The 26083-nt window shown below is 36.3% G+C and overlaps 1 protein-coding gene across 1 annotated transcript in view; it reads left to right on the top strand.

The window, feature by feature from the left end:
* DPP4 (dipeptidyl peptidase 4) overlaps nt 1-26083 on the top strand; it is a 117490-nt gene that overhangs the window by 75366 nt on the left and 16041 nt on the right. Inside the window, exons 13-22 of the mRNA XM_069079802.1 lie at nt 2319-2426; nt 2675-2742; nt 3483-3536; nt 4131-4252; nt 7470-7517; nt 7801-7899; nt 12035-12104; nt 17816-18010; nt 20573-20627; nt 21892-21991. Of these exons, the coding sequence (XP_068935903.1) occupies nt 2319-2426; nt 2675-2742; nt 3483-3536; nt 4131-4252; nt 7470-7517; nt 7801-7899; nt 12035-12104; nt 17816-18010; nt 20573-20627; nt 21892-21991 (919 nt within the window). The remainder of the gene's footprint in view (nt 1-2318; nt 2427-2674; nt 2743-3482; nt 3537-4130; nt 4253-7469; nt 7518-7800; nt 7900-12034; nt 12105-17815; nt 18011-20572; nt 20628-21891; nt 21992-26083) is intronic.

Genomic DNA, 26083 nt, shown 5'->3' with positions numbered 1-26083 from the left:
TTGGGGAAGTCACTGAACCTCAAATGCTCTGCCTTCCCCCCTCCAAAAAAAAAAAGAGCAAAATGGATGACCACTATCCTTCCCAGCTATGTGTGTCAGTTTTACTTTTTTAATAAACAAGTCATCTGTGTTTTCATGTAAATCACTGATGAGACTGTTTCATAAGACTAAATACATATTCCTGGTCTGCTCTTCTGGAGACTTTTCTCAATTTTGAAGTTGATCCATTAGTCACTATTCTTTTGGTCCAGTCTTTCAGCCAATTCAGTCAACCTAACAGTGCTCTCCTTCAGCCCATATTTCTCTGTCTTATCCATCAGCATTTCTTAGCAGCTTATAAATATGAAATGCCTTGCTGAAATGCAGGAGTATACTGCATCAAAACATTAACCTCTTATTCCAGTCTAGTAATTCCATCAGGGGTAAAGAAGCAACCATGTAGGCAGAACAGAAGGAATTCTCAGATATTGAGAGTTGGCAGCTCGTTTCAAGTTGAGATGTTTCAGTGACAGACCATTTACCCACCCACTGTCATCACTGACGGTCAGATGTCTAAGGAAGTCTGATTCTGTCCAACAGAAAGTAGTATCATGTCTCCCCCACTTCCCACAATACCTACTGGTACACATGGGAATGCATCTTTGAAAGAAATAATGATCATTATTTGGCTTCACATTTTACTAAGCACTTAGAAACATTCTAGGAAAGCATATAGATTTTTTTTTCCCCCACACTTATCTCATTGCCACTGCATTACACAAGTTCTTGCAAAGGAACTGCATTGTGGCAGCTATGGAGAGAAAGAAAGATCCACCATACTGTTTTCCATGATAAACAAATGACTTTATGTGTTTTTTCTTTTTTTTTTCTTTTCTTGTAGTCATTTACTTATGTCAGGTTTAAGAAAAAAATGTTATTTGGATGGATTAACATTTTTTTTATTCAAAGGGGTGATGCCACTCCTAATTTAGGGGAATCCTGACTCGCTCTCTTGGGGGAATTGGCCTCTGCGAAACCTAAAGCATTTAAAATTCCTCCAGGCACTGATTGGACAGAGGGGAGAGGTTTGCCAACATGAAAAGTGGTTTCCTCCATGGCAAGAGACATGCTACACTTCCTCACGACTCCTTGAAAAAAATATGTTTTTTCCTCTCTGTATTTAACCAGACAGATGCCACTTTTCACACATTTCTACTAGGCACAACTCCATCCAGGGGAAACAGGGAAATGTATTAAAAAGATAAGGCTGTGAACACAGGTCTAGAGAGGGGAATGTGTTTCAGAGTTCCATAATGAGAACACCGAATGTACTGCACATTCTAGCTTGCTCCAGAAATGAATTCACTTTGAATCATTCAATAGAAGAGGAAAGCATTTTTCTTCTTTCCTTCAAATCAGTAGAATTACAAGATGAAACATCGAAGATGAAATAAATCATCAATTTAAAAAGTGGGTCGTCTCCTACCTGCTGTCAAATGCTTCATGGAAATCAAAGTCTTAAAGATGACATTTTCTTTCCTAGCTTGATGGGAGGCCTGCTTCAATTTAATTAATGTGCTATTCTACTTACCAGTTTTTGTTGTAGGAATATGGGAATTTTCCTTCTATAGAACTGTGATTTCTATTATTAAATATAGTTAGAAAACGAAAAGACCTTAACGTGAAAATGGCAGACATAAGAATGTATATACTTTAAAATTTCAAATTTGCAATGCACAGCACCCTATGCCTCACTGTATCTGATCCAAAGCAAGATCGAAGAATTCACATTTTGCTTTTTCATTAAGAAAACAGTGCTTAGAATGATAGGAAAACTGTCCGCTCAGTCTCCTCTCTCACTTCTCGTTCTGCCAGAAGGCTCCAACACCAAACATCACCAACCTGAAGATTCTACCTTTTTTAATTAAAGGAATAAGCAGGAGTGTTTTAGCTGCAGTTGTAAGACACACAGATGTGGCTATGGGGCCGTCCTTACTGAAAATGGAAAGAGAAAGTTCTTTGTCTACTTAAGGTCAGCCATAACAGAATTGTCCTTGTGAAAGGAAAATAGGTTCGATTTTTCTTTGGCATCTATGTGAGTACCACTTATTAGTGGTAATATTTGCCAAATAATTTAGTAATAAATTACTAAAAAAAGTGATATTTACCCAACAGGTACTGGGGTGTACTTAGAATCAGAGGGTCATAAATTTTGAGCTCACAAAGACTTCTTAGATCATCCAGTTTGGCCCATTTATTTTCTAGCTAAAGAAACTGAGATGCGTGACTAGACCAAGGGTCTATTATTTTTTAACCTTTTTAAAACATTTCTTTTTTAGTTTAGACCGGCGGAGCCTTACTTTACATCAGATGGTAATAACTTCTACAGGATTGTCAGCAATAAGGATGGCTATAAGCACATTTGTCATTTTAATGTTAGCACAAAAGTGAGTATTCTTTACTAACGTTTTTGACTTGCATTTCTCAGGGCCAAAATAAGATATTAGGCAAGAAGGAAATGGACAGTTGCATGATCATATAATCAGTTTGATGAATGCAGACAAATAAGACAGATCGGTTTTTTTTCTGGAGCGATATGGGATATAGTCACTTGAATTGTTCATATAATTGATTCATTTCTCAACTTTAATTAGTATATACCCTCTAATTAATGGCTTTTTAAACCCCTCTTCAGGAAGAAACATTTATTACAGAAGGACAATGGGAAGTAATTCAAATAGAAGCTCTCACCAATGAATATCTGTAAGTATTCCATTAATAATGTAAGCATAGAACTTAATGGCATAGTAATAGTGGTTAAGGAAGTAATAGAGTAGAAGGAGTTGTATTTGCAGTTGAGGACTTGGGTTCTGGTCTTTCTTTTGTCATTTACCCTCTCTGTGACTGTGGGCAGATTTAGTTTCCTTACCGCGGATCAAAGATTTAAGAGTCTGGAGGGATTTAGGAGAACCATCATCCAACTTTCTCATTTAACAGATGAGGAATCAGAAGTACAGAGGACTTAATAATACTTCTTTCTCAGGTAGTTAGTAGTGGAGGAAGAATTTCAATTTCAATTCAGAAGGATTCCAGTTCTAGCTTTCTATCTACTGGACTACCCAGCTTCCTGACAACCGTTGAACTTAGAAACCTTCCAGCTCTAAATCTCTGATGCTAATATAGCTTTTGCTTAGAAGTAGGCAGTGTCTCCTACCAATAAGTGGTAGCCCATTTGGAATGTATTCAGTACTTTTTTCTTTTAACATATGGTAACCTGATTTTCATATATGTTTAGTAGATTTGATATCATGCCACTATCCAATTCCACCTCTTGCCTCTTACCTATCCTATTCTACTGTTGCTGTACCTTTAGCCAAATGTAGCATGGGGAACAGGAAATTCATATATTTTGTCATTGAATGTTTGAAATAGCTACTTGGTGTGTCCATTTCTGCCTTCCATACTTTAAGTCATTCGAAAAACGGTAACTATTTTATTTTCAGATACTACACCAGTAATGAATACAAGGGAATGCCAGGAGGAAGAAACCTTTATAGGTGAGAAGAGTTCCATCAAGTTTTTTAACTGGAGTATTTTTAGTTTTTCAACTTTTTTGGGGGGGTTCTTCTTCCACTTGGTATTTACTAAATTGTAGTTGTCCACTGATATGGCACTCTTCCTTATTGAGAGCTTTACAAAATGTTGACACTTCTGTCTATTTATGTATCATTGTGATTCCCAATAACTGAGTTCTCTCTCCTCTTCCCCCACCAAATCTTTCCTTGAAATAAAGAAGTACAGTGAAGACAATATACTGACGTTGACAATGTCTGACGACATCATTGTTCCATGTCTATCATCCCTTTGTTTAGAGGAGGGAAATGTGTTTCAGTGTATTATATACTCTTCATGTCCATGGAAACTCCATGGCATCATATACTGGGATTAGGTCATTTCAAAAATAAATTTTGTTATATTTCTACAAAGCAGCTTTAGGGATGTGGGATTTTAAAAGTTTATTTTCAGAAAATAGTTGAATGTGACTGACTTACTTTGGACAGTGATAACTTTTAACTGAAAAATAAGATCTTTTAGTTCCCTCTGATTATTCATTAGTCCAAGCATTAACAAGTGATTGTTTACTTTTACAGAATTAATCTTGATTCATCTGAACATAAGAGGTGCATTACCTGTGAACTGAATCCAGAGAGGTGTCAGTATTATTCAGTATCTTTTAGCCAGAAAGCAAATTATTTTCAACTAAGATGTTCAGGTGAGTCTAGACTGAATTTGACCATGTATTCCAGTGTTTACTTTGCAGCAGAGCAATCTGAGATGTCTCCTTTCACTTAATTAATAATCGAGTAAGATGAATAGATTGTAGTAGAATTTATTGTCAAAGAGCTTGAATTAAAATCCCAGTTGTGCTACATAACGACCTTTGTGACCTTGGACAACGATCATTTCTCTTAGGCTTAGTTTCCTGGTCTATAGAATGAAAAGAAAAGACTAGAGGTTTTCTAAGATTTAAAAATACTTGTTCATGCACCATTTAAAAAAAATCATCAAACTGTGTATTTACAGGCAAGGATCATCTCCCTTTCTCTGTTTAATTTTGTTTTTCTTTTGATACTAGTGTATTTTAGCTTATAAACTCTTTATTTGTAAGGTTCAAATCTAATTAATTTCAATGAGTAGTGTTGTACCAAGGATATTTTTTTTGATGATGGTGCTAATGGTCTACTCACAATCATTACTAACCCTCATGGAAAGTAATTGTTCAATTCTCTTTGGGAAGTTAGAGTCTTGATGCTGTTGACACTGGAGGAAAGTGCTGCTGTGGAGCTTATCTGTGTTTGGTTTGGATTTAGGTATTCTTTTGAGAAGACTGACCAGCTTCACATGAAATTCATGTTCCTTACAAGAATAAAGATTCTATGTCATTTGCAAACAGATAAAATTTCATTTCCTTGTTAAGTGAAATACTTATTTTAAAAAAAAGACTACATTTCTGATACAGTCATTTATACAATCATAGAAGCAATCTAATGCATAAAAACAATTAGGGATTTTTTTTTTAAGCAATTGGGGTTAAGTAACTTGCTCAAGGTTACATGGCCAGTTATTTCTGGGTGAGCCCGGATTTGATCCCCAAGTCATCCTGACACTGGGGCTGGTGCTCTTACTCGCTGTACTACCTGGCCGCCCCTAGGAATTCTTATACAATAATTTTTCTTCTTAAATTCATAATTAAAAAAAAATCCCAAATGATCACATCAAATAAAGATCTCCAAGATAGTAACTTTTTTTTCATTTTTCTGAAAGGTAGTTCTTAAGAATTTGTTAAATGATAGTAAGTGATTAAAAAATCAGATAAACAGTAGCTGAAGCAATCAGCGTGCACAAGAGGATAGCTTGTAGCTGCCAAAGTAGAATTGAGATTGGCTATTTTTCAGGCCGTTTATTTCATTATCTTAGAGTAAAAAAATGAAAGTTATAAAGTTCACCTACATTTTCACATGAGCTACAACAAGCTCCTACAGTTCCTTTTTCTCTTTCTGTCTGTCTGTCTCTGTATGTTGTGTGTGGTGGCATTTATGGAGTGCTTTCTGTGTGTTAGTCACTGTGCCAGAAGCTGGCAATAGAAAGCCAATAATGGAGTAGTCTTTGATTTTAAGGAGCTTAGATTTGATCAGTGGAGATGTACATATATGTGTGTGTATATATATATATATATATATATATATGTATATATATATATATATATACATATACATATAAATACATGACTACCTGTGTGACCCTGGACAGGTCACTTAACCTGTTTGCCTCAGTTTCCTTATCTGTAAGATGGGAATAATAAAAGCACCTACCTCCCAGGGTTTTTGTAAGGATCAAATGGCATACTATTGGTAAAGCTCTCAGCACAATGCCTATTTGGCACGTAATAGATGCTATGTAAATGTTAGGTATCATCATTATTATTACAATTGAAAACGTTTGTATAAATATATAAAGGAACATATATGTGAATGTGTATTTACATGAAAATATGCAGCCTCAGAATCAGTGAGAGCTGGGTTAAAATTCTGTCTGTGACCATATCAACAGACTGGGGGATCTTGAACATGTCATTTAACCCTTCAGTACCTGGACAGTAATTCTTAAGTTCAAACTATAAGTTATAGGAGCACCTAGGAGGGGCAGCGAATAGAGCAATGGCCCTGGAGCCAGGAAGACCTGAGTTCGAATGCAGCCTCAGACACTTAACACTTAATAGCCATATGACCTTGGGCAAGTCACTTAACCCCAACTGCCCTGCCTTCCCCCTATCCCCTCCCCCAAAAAGAAGACTGTAATTACAGATGATAGCCTTTCTGCTTTAGGACAGGAAGTTTTCTCATTGGGTATTACCTACACCAATGAAATTAAAGATCTGGGTTCAGATCTTGCTTCAGGCACTTATTAGCTAGGTGACATTGGGCAAATCACTTAACAACCTTTATGGTCCTCAGTTTCCTCATTTGTAAAACAAGAGGGTTGAGCTCAGTAGTCTTTAAGGACCTTCCAGTTCTAAATCAGTGATCCTATAGCTCTCTGTCTTTTTCTCTGAATGAAATGTTCACAGATTTTTTTTAATACTCTGAGGAAATAATTTTTAAGAAATCATTACTAGGGGCGGCCAGGTAGCACAGCGAGTAAGAGCACCGGCTCCAGTGTTGAGAAGACCTGGAGATCGAATCCCGGGCTCAGACACTTAGCACCCACCCAGAAACACCTGGTCGTGTAACCTTGAGCAAGTTACTTAACCCCAATTGCTTAGGGGCGGCCAGGTGGCTCAGCGAGTAAGAGCACTGGCTCCAGTGTCGGGATGACCTGGATCAAATCTGGGCTCAGATACTCAGCACCACACCCAGAAATAATTGGCCGTGTAACCTTGAGCAAGTTACTTAACCCCGATTGCTTAAAAAAAAAATCATTACTAAAAGTTTAAAGGTTCATGAACATCAGCTTTCCTATAAATGTATAGCATTGTTCATCAGAGGAATTAAGAAAAATGGTAAGGCTGGTTAACTGAAAATTCATCACTATTGTTATGGCAACAGGGCAGAGTACAAGTCCTCCAAATGACAGATACTCTGAAATGGGCAACAAAGAATGTAGGTACCCCAGGCAATGTCAGAGGTAGTTAGGCCTTTGTGCTCCATCTTGTCTACCCTCATTTTAATAAGAAAATCAGTATCCAGATGAGTGAAATGACTTGTCTACTCTGCCATGTGACTGTTCATCTTTATTATTAGAATAGGTTTTGTGAAAAAGAAAAGAAAATGTAAATTATAAAATATTCTGGGAAAGTTGAAGACATTTTTATAGCATCTTTGAAAAGCAGCAAATGCAATCTTCCCTTCCTCTCCCATCCAACCAATGCTCCCCCACCTCCCCCCAAAATCATTCATCTAAACTTATCTTTTCTTTTGTTATATTAACAGGTCCTGGCATTCCTCTCTACATTCTGTACAACAGCCACAATTTTACAGGTATCTTATAAGCTCTTACCCTTCCTTGTTGGCTATAAGGGTGTGTATGTGTATTAATAGTGAATATCATTATAATCTTCAGTAGCATTATTTTCTTTAGTTTAAAGACCTTTAACAATGAACCTTAGAAAATGCCTAGAATCTTTTCTATTTACATATATATATATACATATATATATGGATTATGTATCAGTGAGTCACATTTTTCTATTTGAATGTATTGCATAATAAAAATGACTCAGACTGAAATGAATTACTATTTTTTTTTTATTCTCTTGCTTAGTACTTCAAGTGCAGGAAAACAACACAGAATTGGAAAATATGCTGAAGGAAGTCCAGATGCCCACAACAAAAATTGACTTCCTTATACTGAATAGCACAAGTAAGTTAACTAAGACCTATATTACCCTGGAACAGCAATTTTTGGGCACATCCTTAGTTATTATTTTTTAACATATAATACTTTATTTTTCCCCAGTTACATGTTAAAACAATTTTTAACATTTAAAAAAAAGTTTTGAGTTGCAGATTCAATCCCTCTCCCTCCTGTGCCCTTGCAGACATGGCAAGCAATCAAATATAGGCTATATATGTGTAATCATGTAAAATATTTCTGTGTTAGTCATACAATGTTTTTTATATATATACATATATATATTTTGCTTTTTGGAGGGTAATTGGGGTTAAGTGACTTGCCCAAGATCACATGCTAGATACAATGTTATTTTTAATAAGAAACTGAACTTTAAAAAAAAGCATTGCCTTACAGGAGACATTACATGTATATTGAAATTTTGTTTTTCTCAAGAACTATTGTTTCCTGCCATATCTTTGATTAGAACTTTGATCTGAACTCCTTAAACATTTGGTTTATAACATAACATTTTCATTAGGAATTAGTGAATGAAAAAGCATTTATGAAGTGCCTTCTAGGTAGCCAGTGGGCATTGTGTTAGCTGTTGGGGATATAAATACAAAAGGAATTGTTCCTACCTTCAAGGGACTTACATGCCAGTGTAGGGAGATAACATGTATTAGGAGGGTAGTGGCCTAGAAAGAGAATTTTGGTCTGGGGAATTTGGGAGATAGTGAATGGAGTCAGGTGATAGTTAATTGTCATTCCCTTTAAGATTTCAGTTCAGTTTAGTAAACATTTCTTAAGCTCTTACTAAGTGCCAGGCACTGTGGTAAGCTCTGGGGATACAAATAAGAAAAGGAAGGTAGTCCTTGCCCTCCAGGAGCTTACCATCTAATGAGGAAAGCTAGTGGGAAAGGGGGTGGGGGACAGGACACCAGTGATCAAGAGTGTGGGGCATTTTGTTCCTTCGAGTTGAATCTAAACAGAGCTGCAGATGGAAAATGGAGTGAACTTGGAGTCTAATTCCTGCCCTTTATAGAGGAACATTTTATTTAGGAAGAGTTTAGTGTAGTAGAGGTAAAAGTAGAGTGGAGTTGATTATCATTCTCTGAGCAAGAGGTTAAAAACAGAGGTGGGGGTGGTAGATGGAGGTAGGGTGTGTGGTACAGGTGGCAGAATGGCTAGGGGGATGATTGCATGGGATTTGGGCAGGGACAGGTTAAATATATTGTTTTAGGGGAGTTTGCATTTAACCAGTCAGAATTATTTGACCCCAGGGCAGGAGTTCTAAAAAAATAGTGGATTAACAGAGAAGGAAGGTGCTGCTACATTTTAGGTACAACCAACTGTTAACTCCTCAATCTGTCCCTATGAAACAAACAGTCCAGGTTACAGCGATACACTATGCAATTGGGTACTGATATTTTCTACCTGTAGACAGCTAGGTGGTACAGTGGGTAGAGTGCCAGGCCTGGAGTCAGGAAGACTCATCTTTCAAATCTAGCCTCAGGTATTTACTAGCTGTGTGACCCTAGGAAGGTCACTTAATCCTGTTTGCCTCAGTTTCCTCATGTAAAATGAGCTAGAGAAGGAAACAGCAAACCACTCTAGTATCTTTGCTAAGAAAAACCCAGATGAGGTCATGAAGAGTCAAATGTGACTGAACAGCAACAATTGTCTTTCATTATTCAGCTAATTACTTTTGGAAACTTCCGTCTTAGACCTCAGCCTTTGCACTATGCCCAGAAGATAGATATGAAGTGCCTAATAAATGCTTTCTCATTCCTTAGAAGAGGTTGAATGAATTTTTGAATCTTTTTTTCTAAAACTCATTTTGTATACTGAACATAAAAGACTGGTCTGAGCCCTTTTGCATCAATACTTTAACCAACCACAGGCTATGTGCAGAGATACCCATTATCTCAGGACTCTTCAGAAAGACATGCTGTTTACTTGAGCTGTGAACTTTAAAGTATCATAACCTATTATATCCTGTTCTTTTAAATATTGGTTAGCTGATTTACAATTGTTCTCAGTACTTAAACTGCTTTCATCTTGAACACTTTAGAAGCCCTACTTTAAATGCAGTCATCAGAGTGGAAATTTTTCTTTGGGCTTTAGCAGCATTAACCAGTATGGTCTCAGATAAAAATCAAGATAAGGGCTGTCTACATCTTCTTTGATGAAGGAGTCCTACCTATGATTTTTTTTTTTAAGCAGTTGGGGTTAAGTAATTTGCTCAAGGTTACACAGCCAGTTATTTTGTGTGGGTGTTAAGTATCTGAGGCCGGAACTGATCCCGGGTCTCCAGACTCTGGGGACAGCGCTCTTACTGCGCCACCTGGCCACCCCCCTACCTATGATTTTTAGGGTCTATAATGATCAACTATTTTCTCCCCAACTGTGTCATCAAACAGTTGGATCATATTAAGAAACATGTATTTTCCTGGCATATAGTCCCACTTCATTCATAGCTCTGCAGGCTGTGGTTTTAGCATCCATTCAGATTCTCATGTCGGTGGCCTTAGACCGCAATAAATCTTTGGTGGTCTTCATTCCTTATCCCCAAACAGATAAGAAATGGTTAAAAAAAATCTCAGCAACTTATGACTAATGACACCATCCTTCTGAGCTGTTAATGACTACAGTAATTAGTTCATCTCAGATGTCTAGTAATATCAGTCTCTCTTTTTAAATGATTTTGTTCTGTTTTTATTATTAATTGCTCCATTTCATATTTTTAATTTTGTATGCTACCTCTGATATATTTTTAGAAGTAAGCAGGGGATCAAAATTCTAATAAATAGAAAGTATATAAGTTAAAGTTTTCCTTTTCAGCTGCCTGAAGGTTTGTTTATTTTTTCCCTTTTTGATAGATTCCTTTTAAAGTATCCTGGGAAATTAGGGTTACAGTATCTGTAAAGGCTTTTCAAGAAACTTGCTTTCAGAACAAGTTGAGGTGCAGTCAGAGATGTTACAAAATCTCTCTAGGAGTTATATCAAAAATCTACTCATGGAATAATTGACACTCTTCGCTACCCCCCCATCCCCCACCTCTAAGAGGAGGGGGCGGCGCATAGGAAAGATGACATGCTTTCAAAATTGAAGTGCCTCAGTTTAGTCACCTGGTATTGATTGGAGAAGAACAAAGGTCAAATGGTATGAATCACTCACAAACCTCCATAATCAGACATTTTAATTGAATAGTTCTCCATATGATGGTCCAGTGGTAAATATACATGATGGAAATTTGAATTTTTGGTATTCGCTTCAGCGTCACATTTAGTTCAGAGACACAAAAAATAGAATTTAGCTTTCTGTGCCAGCACACTGTAAGGTATAAAGCAGAGAAAGTCTATCTTCGTACATAAAGAAACCAGTCCTTCCTCTTTCATACTGAAATAACTACCAGAAAAGTAAAACAAGAAGTAGAAGAGATAAAGAAAATGAGTTAAAAACTATTTTAGTTAGAAATAATCTTGTACCTCACAGATACATTTCATCTTCTCCATACATACTTTAAAAACACCCTAGTCTAAATTTCCATTTTAAATTTCAGAGCAAAGGAAATTAATTTATTTAGGGGCAAGTGTTACTAAAAATGTGTCTATAAATAAATTTAAGAGTCCAAAGCCAAGATGATACAGCAAGTAAATAATAGATTACTCTTTCTCTAGGTCCCTGTTCTTAGTTCCATAATTCTAGAATGACAGCATAATCATAAAACTGTTATTAAATCAGTGTTTTAAAATCAAGTTGTGGCCAACTGAATATCTGAAATAGCTTCAGGAAATTTCAAGGGAAAGAAAAACATTTTGGAGGAAAAACTCAGAACATAAGTCATAAACAAAATAGATATCTTAGCTTGGATGCCAGAGAATGAAGTAATAAAAATATAAGTCTTAAAAATTGTGGCAGGAACTTTAATATTATCAGGCATTATATTTTTATTGATACAATAGAAACAACTTTATCATTTAAATATTTTCAAACTAATTTTTAGATCTTTTTAAAAAATACTAGAACCAAAAGAAGTTTCTCTTCTTTTTTTGTAACCTGTCTTCTTTCAGGTTGGTAGCTTATAAAAAGCACACATATCATATACTAGTGTTTTTTTAATAGCCTTTCATAACTCATTCACTTTCTTTTTTTCATTTAGAATTTTGGTACCTGATGATTTTACCTCCCCATTTTGATAAATCCAAGAAATACCCTCTTCTAATAGAAGTGTAAGTATGAATCAAAAGGATTAAAATTATTTGAGTGTTAATAGTCATGCATTACTTAGTGTTTTTTTCCTGGAATAGTCTTCTGAAGGATCCAATAACATTATTTCCCCTATGTTTTCAGAAGCCTTTGGTAGCAATTTCATGATTTTTCTTCATCTACTTTGGAATCACAAATCACTGGGAAGACTTTCCTGCCATTCATGCTATCATTCTTTAGAAGCACTGATCTTGGCCTCCTCTCTCATATACCTTTGTATCTTCATCAGAGAGGAAATGGACATGTTCTGTATCTGTCACCATGACCATTTTTTACATCATTCTAGGTTACTAAATGTAATCTTCAGTTTTCCTGTATTTATAATTTTAAAGGAGAATTTTAATGCTTTAGGACTGACTATTCACTTTCTCTTTCTTCTGTCTTATTAGAACATCTTTCAATGATTACCTTTGGATTCTTCTTTCCCTTGAATCCTATTCTCTTAACTTATGAAGAAGAATATGATTTCCTTTTCCCCTTTAATGAAGGAGATAAGATGAGGCATGAGAATATTATTTATAATTCAGAGAAATCATAAAGCTTTTGCCTAAGAAATATGAATATTGAGATAGATCACAGTGTGGACCAATCAGCAGCCTAGTATTCTAAATAATTCAGCTTTGTAAGTACTTTTAAAAAATCAGAGTGATGACTATATTCAATTATTATTTTAATATTTAGGTTACTCCTACCCACATTTATTCATTCTACTCTTTCCCCATCCTCAATTCCTATTGCTATCAATACTTTTCTCATAAGTTTAGAGCCTGAAGAAGTGGTATGCTGGTGAATGTTTAATCACCAGCTCTCTAGGAGGAAAAAAAAAGTCTGTACACACAGTGCACTTTTAAGTTTAATCTTTTTTTTTCCGAGGGGGAAGGTAGGGCAATTGGGGTTAAGTGACTTGCCCAAGGTCACACAACTAGTTTTGTGTTAAGTGTCTGAGATCACATTTGAACTCAGGTCTTCCCGACTCCAGGGCCGGTGCTTTATTTACTGCGCCTCCTAGTTGCCTCTTAAGTTTAATCTTAAGTCTTCACATTTTCTCCATCATTTCCTTAAATCTAGAGAGTGAACAAAATAGTAAGTCAAACCTTGATTTGTAGAATTTGTAAATGTTCATGCTGAAAATCTACCAGTTAGCTCACAGGCTGGTCTGAGCTGACTCAAGCACATCTCTGGTTGGAAGGGAACTTAGACTTGTATCAGTTCAAGACGCTCATTTCATAAATGAGCCAACTGAGAACCAAAGAAGTCAAAATCTAAGTTCATAGAGCTAGTTAATGGGAGTAGTCAGGTCTTCAGACTATAGATAACAGTTCCCTTCCCTGTACATGTGTATCAGGCATATTTGTGGTCTGATGAAACGTGTGTGCAGAATATGTTCATTGTATACTGATTATAAAAGCATATTGATAAGTGATCAATTAAGAATGAAATTAGCATCATAAATCTAGAGCTAGAAGGAATCTTAAGGATCATCTAGTCTAAATTCCTCATTTTATAAATGAGGAAACTGAGTCCCTTAATCTGCCTATCCAGTCACCAACTTTTGCTATTTTACAACATTTCTCAAGTCTCTACTCACATAGCTATCTCCCTCATCACCTCTCACCGAGGTTTTTATAATTAATCTCTTTACCACAGGCCTCTCACCACTCCTGAGTACTCTGTATACTGTTGCTGAATAATTTTCCTGGAGATATATGACCATGTGACTCCCCTAACTCAGTCACCACTAGTGACTTCTCATTGCCCCTAGAATAAAATGTAAATGCCCCTGTTTATTTTTTAAAACACTATACAACCTAGTCCTAACTTATCTTCCTAGTAATTGACTTACTCTCCCTTTTGGACTCTGATTCAACCAAATTAACCTTTTCTCTTTACCACACACGTGACACATCCTTCTCTATATCTTTGCATGGGTCATTTTCCATCCTTGGAATGTACACCTTCTTTTCCTCTGCCTCAAAGATCACTCTCTTTTTGGTGGGGGGGGGGGGGGCACAATTGGGGTTAAGTGACTTGACCAAGGTCACACAGCTAGTTTTTGTGTTAAGTGTCTAAGGCCATATTTGAACTCAGGTCCTCCTTGACTCCAGGGCCAGTGCTCTATTCACTGCGCCACCTAGCTGCCCCACTCTCTTTCTTTAAGATGCAGCAAAAGCACCATTTAAAAAATTTAAATATTTTTTCAATTAGCAAGCATATTTTTTCTCTCCCCCCCAAAAAAAAGCAGAACCAAGACCTTTTTAGTAATTAAGCATAATCAAACAGAAGCAATTTCCATGTTGATCATGTCATGTCTAAAAATTGTCTCCTTTTACACATTAGTCTATCACTTGCTGTTCACTTCAGTCTATATCAGTTCATACAAGTCTTCCCAGCTTTCTCTCACACTACCCCTTCATCCTTTATTATATAGCCCAGTAGTATTCTATGACATTCATAGACTGTAATTTGTTCTGCTATCCTCCATTTGCTGGGCTTAGTTTGCAGTTCCTTGCCCCTACCAAAAAAAATCAGCCATGCTGCTGTAAGTATTTATGTACCTGTAGGAACATTTTTCTTTTCTTTGATTTCTTTGGAGAGGGTAGGCCTAATAATGGTGTCACTGGATCAAAAGGCACACACAGCTAGTAATTTGGGGGGCATATTTCCAAATGGCTTTCCAGAGTCACTAGATTAATGAATAACTGCCGCAGCCATGCATCACTGTGCCTGTTTTCTTCAAAACCCTACAACATTTAGAATTTTCCTTTGTCTGCTCTGCCAGTCTGCCAATGGTTATGAGGTATGGCCTCATAATTGTTTTAATATACATTTAAATGCTACGTAGTGTTTGAGATCATCTTTTCATGTGGCTGTTGGTGACTTCAGTTTCTTCCTTTGAGAATTTTCTGTTCATATCATTTGACCATTGGCTGGTTAATGGTACCCAGATATAGCTTTGAATCAGTTCCTTTGGTATCTTAGAAATGAAACTTTTATCAGAAAAACTTGCTGCAAAGACTTTTTCCCCCAGATAAGTTTACCTTCTAATTTTAGCTGTGTTGGATTTGTTCGTATAAAAATAAGGCACTATATTCTGCATGTAGCTTTTTTTTTTCTGATCCCCCAAGTGTTAGCGGTCCTCCTCCCAGACTACCTTGGCCTTAGCTACGTCATATACATTCTTTATTTGCTTTACATCTATGCAGCATATATTTGTATATGTACCTGTTGACTCTCACAATAGATTGTAAGGACCTCGTACATGGGGATTGTTTTATTCTCTTTACTTGAATCTTGAGCATCCAGCATGCCTGATACACAATAGTTTAATTAATACTTGTTGATTGATTGTCCCCAGGATAGCAAATGATAGAATGGAGATTTTACTTTAGGTCCCGTATTTGAAAGATCAGCACACTTCACTGCACTCCATCCATCTCCCAAATGATATTCAGCAAACCTAAAGTTGATCTTTCACTATAACTATTGTGATTCGTTTAGAACTTAGACATATGGGCCAGTTCTAACTCTTATAGCTGTATGCTCCCATGGTGAGCTTTAAGCCCTGAGCAATGGGGGGTTTTCACTTAAGGTACTGAACCTCAGAAATGAATTGGTCAGCATCTTTTCATCAATATTTCAAGGATCATGTCTTTGGTATGGGCACTCTCTCCACCAACTCAGACCATAGCATTTTTTTTCCTTATCCAGAGCTTAGTACAATGTCTTGTCATAGAGTAATAAATATTCATTCATTGATTAATTATCAAAATTGCCTTCCCAAGTTCCCATGGCCAAAAATGTTATCACCTAGAAGACATCCTTCTGCTATGAACATTATCTGAACTTTGCTGGGCTAGTTTCTGAATGAAGGCGAGCCTATGCTTAGGCTCATACTTCAAAATTTGTGTGCCAGTGAACACAATGGTCTTTTAGATCCCAGAGAGTATCTCCATCCATACCTCTGAGATATTAGGATAAGATTCTTAGTTTAGTTATTCAACATATCTGACTCTTTGTGACCCCATTTGAGGTTTTCTTGACAAAGATGCTGGAATGGTTTGCCATCTCCTCCAACCCATTTTACTGATGAGGAAAGTGATAACAGACAGGGTTAAATGACTTGCCCAGGGTCAACACAGCTAGAAAGTGCCTGAGGTTACATTTGATCTCGGGGCTTCTTGATTCCAGGCCCTATACTCCAACCATCGTGCCACCTAGCTAACAGGATAAGTAAGACTTTAGGAAAGGCTATTGACAAATCATGCCAGAAACATCCTTTAGTTTTTAGTACAGTCTAAGCTCTACTGTGTACCTACCATTCATATGTTCTCTCAGCACACAAATGACAGTTGTAGAAAAAATAATCAGATGCTGATTCTGAAAAATGTTGACCAAGTCACAGAAAAGGAGTCATCTAATACGTAGGGCAAGCTATTCAAAATTTCTTTTTACTTTTTTTTATTAGTGGTTTTCTTTTAGTTTCCCAGAAGTCATGTATTCCAAATAAAGAGTTTTCTTATGCCCTCTTTCATGTTGTTTCAAGTATGAAAGAGCTTAAGAGAAAGTCATTGATGACAGCATGGCATGGTAGTGGGCGCTAGATTTCTGACCTTGGAGCTGGGAAGATGTGACTGTAGGCAAGTCACTTAATCTCTCAGAGTTTGTTTCCTCCTTGAAAGATTTGGATAACAATGCCTTTGTCTTGTATCTCTTTTTGCAATCTTTAGCCAGCTGTCCAGATGTGGGCTCTTCTTATTAAGGAGGAGGTGGGGATGGTGCAGCAGGCTTAGAATGGAGATAGGCAGGAAGATTGGTCCAAATAAAGGAGCACTGCTAATGTGCTCCTGAATGAATATGAGGACCAACTTTTTTTTAAGCAGCAACATTCATCCTAGGTTAAGGAACGGGAAAAGGCATTAAGGAGACACTGCTTGGGGAAAAGAATTCTGACAGCTTATGTGTAAGTTAGTTGAGAATAGACATGGATAAGATACAGGGAAATTTAGTAGTAGTAAATGAACTCAATTCCAATATCTCCATTTTTTTCTAGCCAACTTCATCACTGTCTTCTGTTGATTTTCTAAAGAGTCTCATTATTCTTCAGCATCCCTATTGAATATAGCTCTCTACTCATGTCCAGAGGCAGTATTGAAGAATGTTGGAATTGGAGACAGGAAGGTCTAGGTTTAAGTCTCATCTCTGACACATTCTGACTGTGACCTTGGGCAAGTTGGTACTCAATGCAACTTTAAAACTAAAAACTGCCTAGAAAATGTTAAACTACATTGGTGTAGGGAATATCTTTATCTAAAATTTTCTTGTATCAGTGAAATGCTAGATACATTCCCTCCTTTCACAGTCATTGGTTAAATCTTTTTAATATGAAATGTTGGCCAATGGGATTTGTGTTTGGCAGCACTAGAATCATTCAGAAGTAAAACTGATAAGCATCTTTGCAGTAAAGATGCAGCCATTATGGTCAGTTTGCCAAGATGCCTTGGGTCCAACTTGGACTTCTTAGTGATATATATGAATTCAGTAAAATGGTGAAGAAAGTCCAAATTTCATTTTCCTACAGAAGAGTATCTATCTAGATAGATATATCTAGAAGAATATCAAGAATACCTAATTAGATGCATAGTTGCAGAGGCTAATATTTCGGAATCTTTCACAGATATGCAGGACCCTGTAGTCAAAAAGTCGACACTGTCTTCAGACTCAGTTGGTCTACTTACCTGGCCAGCACGGAGAAGGTGATAGTGGCCAGCTTTGATGGCAGAGGAAGTGGCTATCAGGGAGATACTATCATGCATGCAATTAACCGAAGATTGGGGACATTTGAAGTTGAGGATCAAATTGCGGCAGCCAGGTGAGTCTCTCTGGAACATTTAAAAGGTCATGTTCTTTCAGAAAATCCGCACATGTATGTATAAAACATGAAAATTTGAAATATCTGTAGTGTAAATATATAACCTTTCATCATTGACACATATCATTACTGCAATAAAATGTTTAAATAAACATTTTAAAAAATAACATACCCATCTATCACCGTCTTCCAAAAGCATGTAAATTTCTTCTGTATATGTAATATATGAGCTTAGAATCCAAACAAGACAATACTGAAGGAATAATAATTCTTTCAATTCATTTATTTATTCTAGTAACTTATAGTTTATAGCAATTTGTGAGAGAGGCAGTACAAGTATTATTATCTCCATTTTACATATGGGGAAACTGAGGCTCAGAAGGACATATTTGGACAATATAAGATGATTAGTAAGTGGCAGAGTCAGAACTTTAACTTAGATATTTTGATTCCTGACCCCAGGCTTTTCTTCTTACACACTTGGGTTATTAATAAAAAGGTAGATGTAGAAAGTAGAAGTTAGTCTATTCATTTTACTCAGTAGCAGTAGTGGTCAGCTCATTACAGCAGAATCGTAAGCATGTTCCTGGGGATAGATAAATCGATGGCCCTTTCCCTTCCTTACTCAACTTCTTTTCAGGGGAAGGATTAGTGGTAATGATCCAACAGGGTAGGCTGGGGCTGCCTCACACTTTGTGAAAGCCTTTTGACTAGAAATAACTAATTCTACACTGTGCAATTAAGGCTAGATGTTACAAAGATGGCACCAGTTCCAAGAAGATGATTAAAGTGTTGGGAAACAATACCTGGAGGGAAAGGCATGAGAAACCGTATAGCTTAAGGAAAACAGTGCAACTCAGAAGAAGCTGTCTTGACCCCTTTGACCAGCAAACAGTCATGAGATAAGATCTTATGAGGGATGACTGGTTCCATATGTGATGCAATTTCTTTATGGCATAATTATGTACCATTATTCACTGAGTTCAAAGGGGTTTTTATACAGTACACATAGAAAACAATTTAATAATAGCTTTCGAATTTTCCTTCAAGTCCCAGCTACAATCCTACTTTGTATAGGAAACCTTTCCCAATCTCATTTAATGCTGGTGATTATCTCCAGCTGATTCTTCCCCATTCGACTGGGAGCCCTTGAGGACAGGGGCTATCTTTTGCCTTTCTTTGTATCTCAGGCATTTAACACAGTGCCTGCTAGTAGTAAGCACCTAGTTAATGTTTATTGACTGAAAATATTAAGAAAATTTCTTATAAAAAAGATAGTAATGAGGTGTTCTTCCTATTCACTAAGAACTCCCTGTGTATGAAAATATACTTGGATACCTTAAATATCTATTATGTATTATACCATGCAGAAAAACACATGAACAAAAAGTGAATGGTATAAAAACTGCTGATCTCTTAAACTTTGTCAAAATCCATTTACCCAAGCCTTAGAAATATATATTATAGAAGGGAGAAGTGCTCTGTGAAACGTAAATACTAAAACAGAAGATAACAGTAAAAATTTATTTTAAAAATATCATCAGTTGAAAAAATAAAAACCCCAAAATTGTCACCAGAATGCATTCATTATTTTTTAAAACTTTTATTTCAATTAATGCTTCTTTATTTTCACCCTACCCCCTTCATGTCTTTCACACTGGGGAAAAAAGAAAAGAAAAAGACAACCATAGCAGTCAAAACAAGCAAACAAATTCCCACGTGTCCAAAAGTGTATGTTGTATTCTTTTAGAGTCATTCATCAGTTGCTGTTCTTCCTGGTGTGGCCCCGCCCTGTCCCATAAGGCACAATTATCTTTTTTGAGGTAATTGAAATATCTTAAGCTTAAAGAGCAAAATAAAGTCAAAAGATCATAAGAATCTCCCTCAGAAGAGCTCATCGTTATGATGCTCAGATCCATTTCACCAGGCAAAGAGATTTTGTAAAACATGATGCCCATGATTGCCTTCTTTTGGATGGTGCTGAGCTAATCAACACCCAGCACCTGAGAAAATTATGGTGTTTAGGTTCTTAGGTAGGAAGCCCGATGATACATCTTTTTTTTTTTTAAAGCCTTTCCACTGACTAGTTCCCCAGATGTTCTCTCTGGCCCTTGGATTGTTGCATTGCAAGGGCAGCCACTCTCGAACTCACAAACATCTGGATAGATTTAAATTCAATTATGTAAAGAAAAGTGCATCTGGGCTGCAAATTTTTATATAAAGCTGTGAAAAAAACTGCCAGGATTTGTTTTCTGTGAATCATACACACACACCCGCACACATACAAATTGAGCTAAGAACATTCCATGGAATCCAACAAAAGGTAACATGTTTGGTTTTGGCTTCTTAAAATCAAAATCTTATAAGTTAAAAGGAGGAAATTAATCTCAGGTCATTATTTGATTCCTATAGATTTCTGGATAGACTTTAGATTCACATTTTCTTTCCAACCTCATCTTCAAAAAAATCACAGGCAAATAAAGAGAAATAAAAGTGTTAAGTTGGGTTACATATCTGGGCATGGTACTGAGCTCACTTCAATGAACTTTTTTTGTGTTTTAGACAATTTTCAAAAATGGGTTTTGTGGATGAAAAACGAATTGCAATTTGGGGCTGGGTGAGTAATTGGTTGGTGAATCAATATTTGTGTACATGTCACTCAGAACAGAAAGTCTTTACTTTGATCAGCAAACAATCATAGAATAAAATCATAACAGGTATGGCTATTTTTTTCCTTTATATATTACATAGTTATAATTAAGTGTCATTTTAAACTTAAACAGGTCCAAAATAAAAGAAATGTTGAACTGGAGCTTCTATTTTTCATCAGAATCTTAGTTAAAATAGCAGAGATGAGTTAATTTCTCTATTCTTGTCTCATTTCCTCCTTTTTAAAAGTAGGGGGTTAAACTTAAATCTTTGAGATCCCATCTTATATTCTATGATTTAAGATAAAATATATTCATTTCTATTCAACTTAGGAAGACACATGAACCCTTTAAGACCATTAGAAGACTATTTTAATCACTCCATTTGCAGTACAATGAATCGTGCCTTTATTTGAGCAGCTAGGTAGTGCAGTGAAGAGAGTGTTGGACTGTGGGTCAAGAAGGCCTGAGCTCAAATGATGCCTGAGATACTAGCTGGGTGATTTGACATCTCCACTTCAGTTTCTTCGTCTGTTAAATGGAGATAAGAATAGAGCCTATCACATAGTGTTACTGTCAGGATCAAATGAGATAATTTGTCAAGTACTTTTTAAACCTTCAAAAGCTCCCCTAAATGCTAGCTATCTATTACTATCTAAACTCATGCTAGGAAATGTTAAGTTTAAATTGCCTGTTAACCTTATAGCATGTATACTCCATTCTGAGAATATTCCATTTTAAATGTCCCTGGGCTCTGAATGTATGTTTTCTCAACTGAGTTGAATACAGTCAAGAAGGGAACAAGGAGGAGGAAGAAGAGGAGAAAGACATTGAGAGACAGACAGACAGAAAGACATTGACAGGAAGAAAGAGTGATAGACTGACAGGAGACAGAATATCATTCCTGTTTTAATGGGATATATTCAGTAAGCAATTTTCTGTATTTCTTTTTGTACATTGGCTTACACTTTCATCAGAGTCTGGTTAAGGGCACATTCCCATTCATTTTCCTCACATCTACCAAGAAAAGATACCAGGGTTGTAAAAAAGTAGCCTTGAAATTCTGTCCAGTTAAGGGGAATGTAAGATGTGCCTTCCATATTTCCTGTGTCTAATGATTCACAGTACAGAAAGATGCAAAAAATGTAGCAAACTGAGTTATTTAGGAGATGTTTTTATTCTTTTCACTTTGTTCTTAAAAAAAAAAAAAGTATGTGTATATCCATTCCTTAGTCCTATGGTGGATACGTCACCTCAATGGTTCTAGGATCAGGCAGTGGTGTCTTCAAATGTGGAATAGCAGTAGCACCTGTATCAAGATGGGACTATTATGGTAAGTGGCTTATTTTGTTTTTGTGAAATTCTAGGGAGGATTATACATTGTTTTCTATACATTTGGTATCTTGACATATTCTTTTGATCAGTTTCTAAACTATCCCAAATGCCATCTCTCTGTAGGAAGATTTTTGTATTTTCTACAATTTAAGGTTGAGATTTCACACATTGGTGTCCATTGGGAAACTGGTTTCTCTTCCTTACAGAGCACCTGTAATTAGGGTTTGAACTAGAAAGGGGGAAAAGGAGCATTCCATGCTTCTGGAAAGGTTTAAATTTCTGCCCACTACTTATGAGAAGTTGTGTACGTCATCGTGGAGGGAGACCTGGCCCAAGTCCCTCCTGCAACACATAACTGACCCAGGGAAAGTGACTCAATCTCCCAGTATTCTGAGCAACTTTAGAAGACTTTAGGTTAGTGCTCTTGTACTAGAGGTTGGTTCCATATGCTAATGAAGTCACAGGTCTAGGGCCCCTCTCTACTTACGACAGGTTGAAAACTTCCATACGAGGGGTCCTCAGTTCCCCCTCTTGAGGATAGAAAGATAATTGGGAAGTAGAGGGTAGAGGAAAAAAATACTTTTCTTAGTCTTCATTTGCTGTTGCTGCAAAACCTTGATATAGCATGAGAACAGATTAATGAATTAGTGTGGATGTAGTAAATAAATATTTCATGGCCTAACCCTGCATTTCACAAAAATACAATAAGATTTGCAGTTCAAATAATGCAGTATAGGAAACAATCCATTTTTTTTTTCTGCTCAACTGATTTTAGAGAATATTATCAGGTTCCTGGCTACCCCAGGTGAACTTATTTTCCAAAGGGCTATTTTTCTACGTGCTAACTGTTCTATGGGTTTTCTGTTTTTGTTTGTTTTTTGTTTGTTTGGTTTTTAAGATCACTGGTGACCTAAAATAAAATAGAAACAATTGCTTTAGTTATTTTGATATTAAAATAAGCTTCCGTGCTTTTTAAAAAATCTGATGATTTTAAAAAATCATCAGTATTGCTAATCCCTTTTTCCCCACCCCAGTTAAAATCCCTCCCTAAAAAAAGGTGTGTGTGTGTGTGTGTGTGTGTGTGAGAGAGAGAGAGAGAGAGAGAGAGAGAGAGAGAGAGAGAGAGAGAGAGAGAGAGAAAGTGTGTGTGAGAACCTTGCAACAAATAAGTATAATCATTCAAAATGAATACACGTAGAGGCCATGTTCAAAAATAGTTTTCTCTTTTTGCACCTTGAGTCAGTGTGTTCTCTTTCAGTGGGAACATGTCTCATCTTAGGTTTTCTGGAGTCTTGGTTAGTCATTGCATTGATCAGAGCTTTTAAATCTCTAAGAGATATTCTTTACAATGCTATTGTTCCTGTGTAACTTGTCTTGGTCTGTTCACTCTGCTACACATCAATTCATACTACTCAGGATTCTCTGAAATTACTTTTCATGGCACAGTAATATTTCACTGTATTTATATACCACAAGTTGTTTAGCTATTGTCCAATTGATGGGAATCCCTTAAGGTTTGCGTTCTTTGCTTTTTTTTTTTTTTTGGTCTTTTAATAATTGCTTAATTTTTACCCTTTCCCCCAAAGGAAAAAGGAGGTAAAGTGAAATCAGAATTTTTGTTTAGAATTTGTACAATGGCTTAAGAGTCAGCCTTTTAAAAATCCATTTATCCTTTTTAACTACAATAAATTATTAGTGGTATTGTAGAAGCAATGCCTGACTTCATTTAAAAAACAAATTTACTAAAATGTATTGAACAACTACAATGATAGCTTTTCTTATTCTTTAAAAAGACCTTATAATTTTTCAGAAACAAAACTAACAGGAGAACCTTTTCCTTCCTCAGTAGTAACTTCTTGACACAAGTATACCCAGTATAGTCATATTCTAGCGCTTATGCCCAGTGGAAAATGACTTTCATAGCAGAGAAGAGAAACATTTGCGTAGTGAGCAGAACTCACCTTCCTTATAAGCCAGGAGATGAGATTTCAGTTGGACTTCACATACATTTCCCAATTTTTTTTTTATCATAAGTACTACCTTAACCTTTAAACATGCATTTTAAAATGACCTAGTAACTTTATGGAGACTCTTGAAAACTCATTCTCTGCTAGAAATATAATGTAAAGAAATTGTGATTTAGGATTAAAATTTTAAATAGTACTTTTATTACTTATTTTGAAGGAAAATCAATGAATCATGATTTTACAGAAAAACCCTGGAAAAACAATCTAAAAATTCATTCTTTCAAGTTAAGAATAACTTCTTCTCAAGCTGCTCTACAATACTAGTCATATGAAAAGGATGGTTAGAAAGACATAAGAATGTGAATCATGTTTGGATGAAGTCCCCTTTGATGGGACTTCTCTGCAATGGGTGTAATACAAAATTGCAAGGAAGTTCCTTTTGTCCATGGAGAGGCATCTTGGAGTAGTATAGAGAGAGAGGTGACCTGAGATGAAGGAAGACTCAGGTATGGTTAAGCCTCTGATATTACCTCACTATGGGACCTTGGGAAGTCACTTAACTCTTGTCAGTGTTCCAGGCAACCATCTAAGACTGAATTGCAAAGATAGTGCTGACTTGTGTCAGCAAAAGGAGTTTCTTCATATCAATGAAAGGACAGGTTCTTGTCCTTTACCTTATCTTACTCCAGAGAACAGAATGTCACAAACGTACCAACCACATTCTCTATTATGATGTCATAGTCATTTCCAAGTACCCACTCCTAAGCAAACAATTGTCATTTTCAGAAGGGGCTTCTCTTTCTTGTTTTGAAATCATGTTTAGGCTCTAACTGGCAGGAAGAAAAATTAAATTTTGTTTTAGATCCTCTAGATGAGAATTTGATACACATTTTAATTTTCATTAAAATAAATTAATAAGTATTTATTAAGTGTCCCTTGTGTGCCAACCACTGTGCTAAGCATTGAGTAATACGAAAAGAGGCAAAAGACAGTTCCTGTCCTCAAGCAGCCTAGAGTCTAACTGGGGCGGCAGCAAGCAATGGATGTATTCGAATAAATTATATATAGGAGAAATAAGAAATAATTAGAAGAGGGAAGGCAATAGAATTAAGAGGGCTTGAAGCTTCCTGTAAAAGGTAGGATTTTAGTTGAGACTTAAAAGAAGCCAAGGAGGTAGGGAGGTCAGTAGTCAGAGCAGAGGAGGGATAGCATTCCAGGCATGGGAAAGGGCCATAAAATTTTATTGTTATATTATGTTTGCATATCACCTATATTCCCTAATGTATCTGTCTTTTCCTGGTACCTGAGTCTTTCCTTATAAAAAAGCATAAAAAAAAAAGGTATAAAAATAGATCAGCAAAACTAACTTATCAAAAAAACAAAAACAGACAACCAGATAATGTTCCACACCCATAAGTCCCCATTTCTGCAAAGAAAGGGGGGAGGGGTTGGCCTTCTAAGAGCTTTTTTTGTGTGCCAAGTTCCTGTAGGTTATCATTTCAGTAGATGTGTATGTGTGCATATTTTTAAAAGGTAATACATAAGCAGTGTGCAAATATGTGGCTATCACCAAAATGGAAGTGTTGGGTGATGAGGATAACTCTTTGCCTTACTTGTTTAATAATTAGGGCATTTTATGCTCTTCCCCATGGACAGAAGTTAATTCATTCTGTCTTAGGGTATTAGATCTATATCCAAATTTGAGGGGAAAAAAAACCACAATAATTTATGATTGTGCTTTAAGATGATGGAATGGAGGTTTACAAGTATGTAAAGCAAATGGCAAATAATACAGAAAATGACAAGTAGAAATCGCTCTACCTAAAATTCTACTCAAGTGTTTTGGTTCATTATGTAGAATTCTAAGATGCTTTTTAAAATGCAGGAATGAATACTTAAATGACCAACCCGTCACTGAAAATATGCAGGGTTTTCTGATTGTCAGAACACCCCACTTCTCCCCCTCCCCCCAATACACACAAAAATATCCTCAAGGATATTTCCTTAAATATTCTTTCAAGACTCCAACTTTCTTTCTTCCTTCCTTCCTTCCTTCCTTCCTTCCTTCCTTCCTTCCTTTCTTTCTTTCTTTCTTTCTTTCTTTCTTTCTTTCTTTCTTTCTT

Source organism: Petaurus breviceps, unplaced genomic scaffold (genome assembly GCF_028583685.1).
Source record: "Petaurus breviceps papuanus isolate PSGF00001 unplaced genomic scaffold, PetGlider_PUasm1.0 91133, whole genome shotgun sequence".
Taxonomy (NCBI): domain Eukaryota; kingdom Metazoa; phylum Chordata; class Mammalia; order Diprotodontia; family Petauridae; genus Petaurus; species Petaurus breviceps.
Note: the sequence above shows the minus strand (reverse complement) of the source record. Positions and strands in the feature narration are given on the sequence as shown.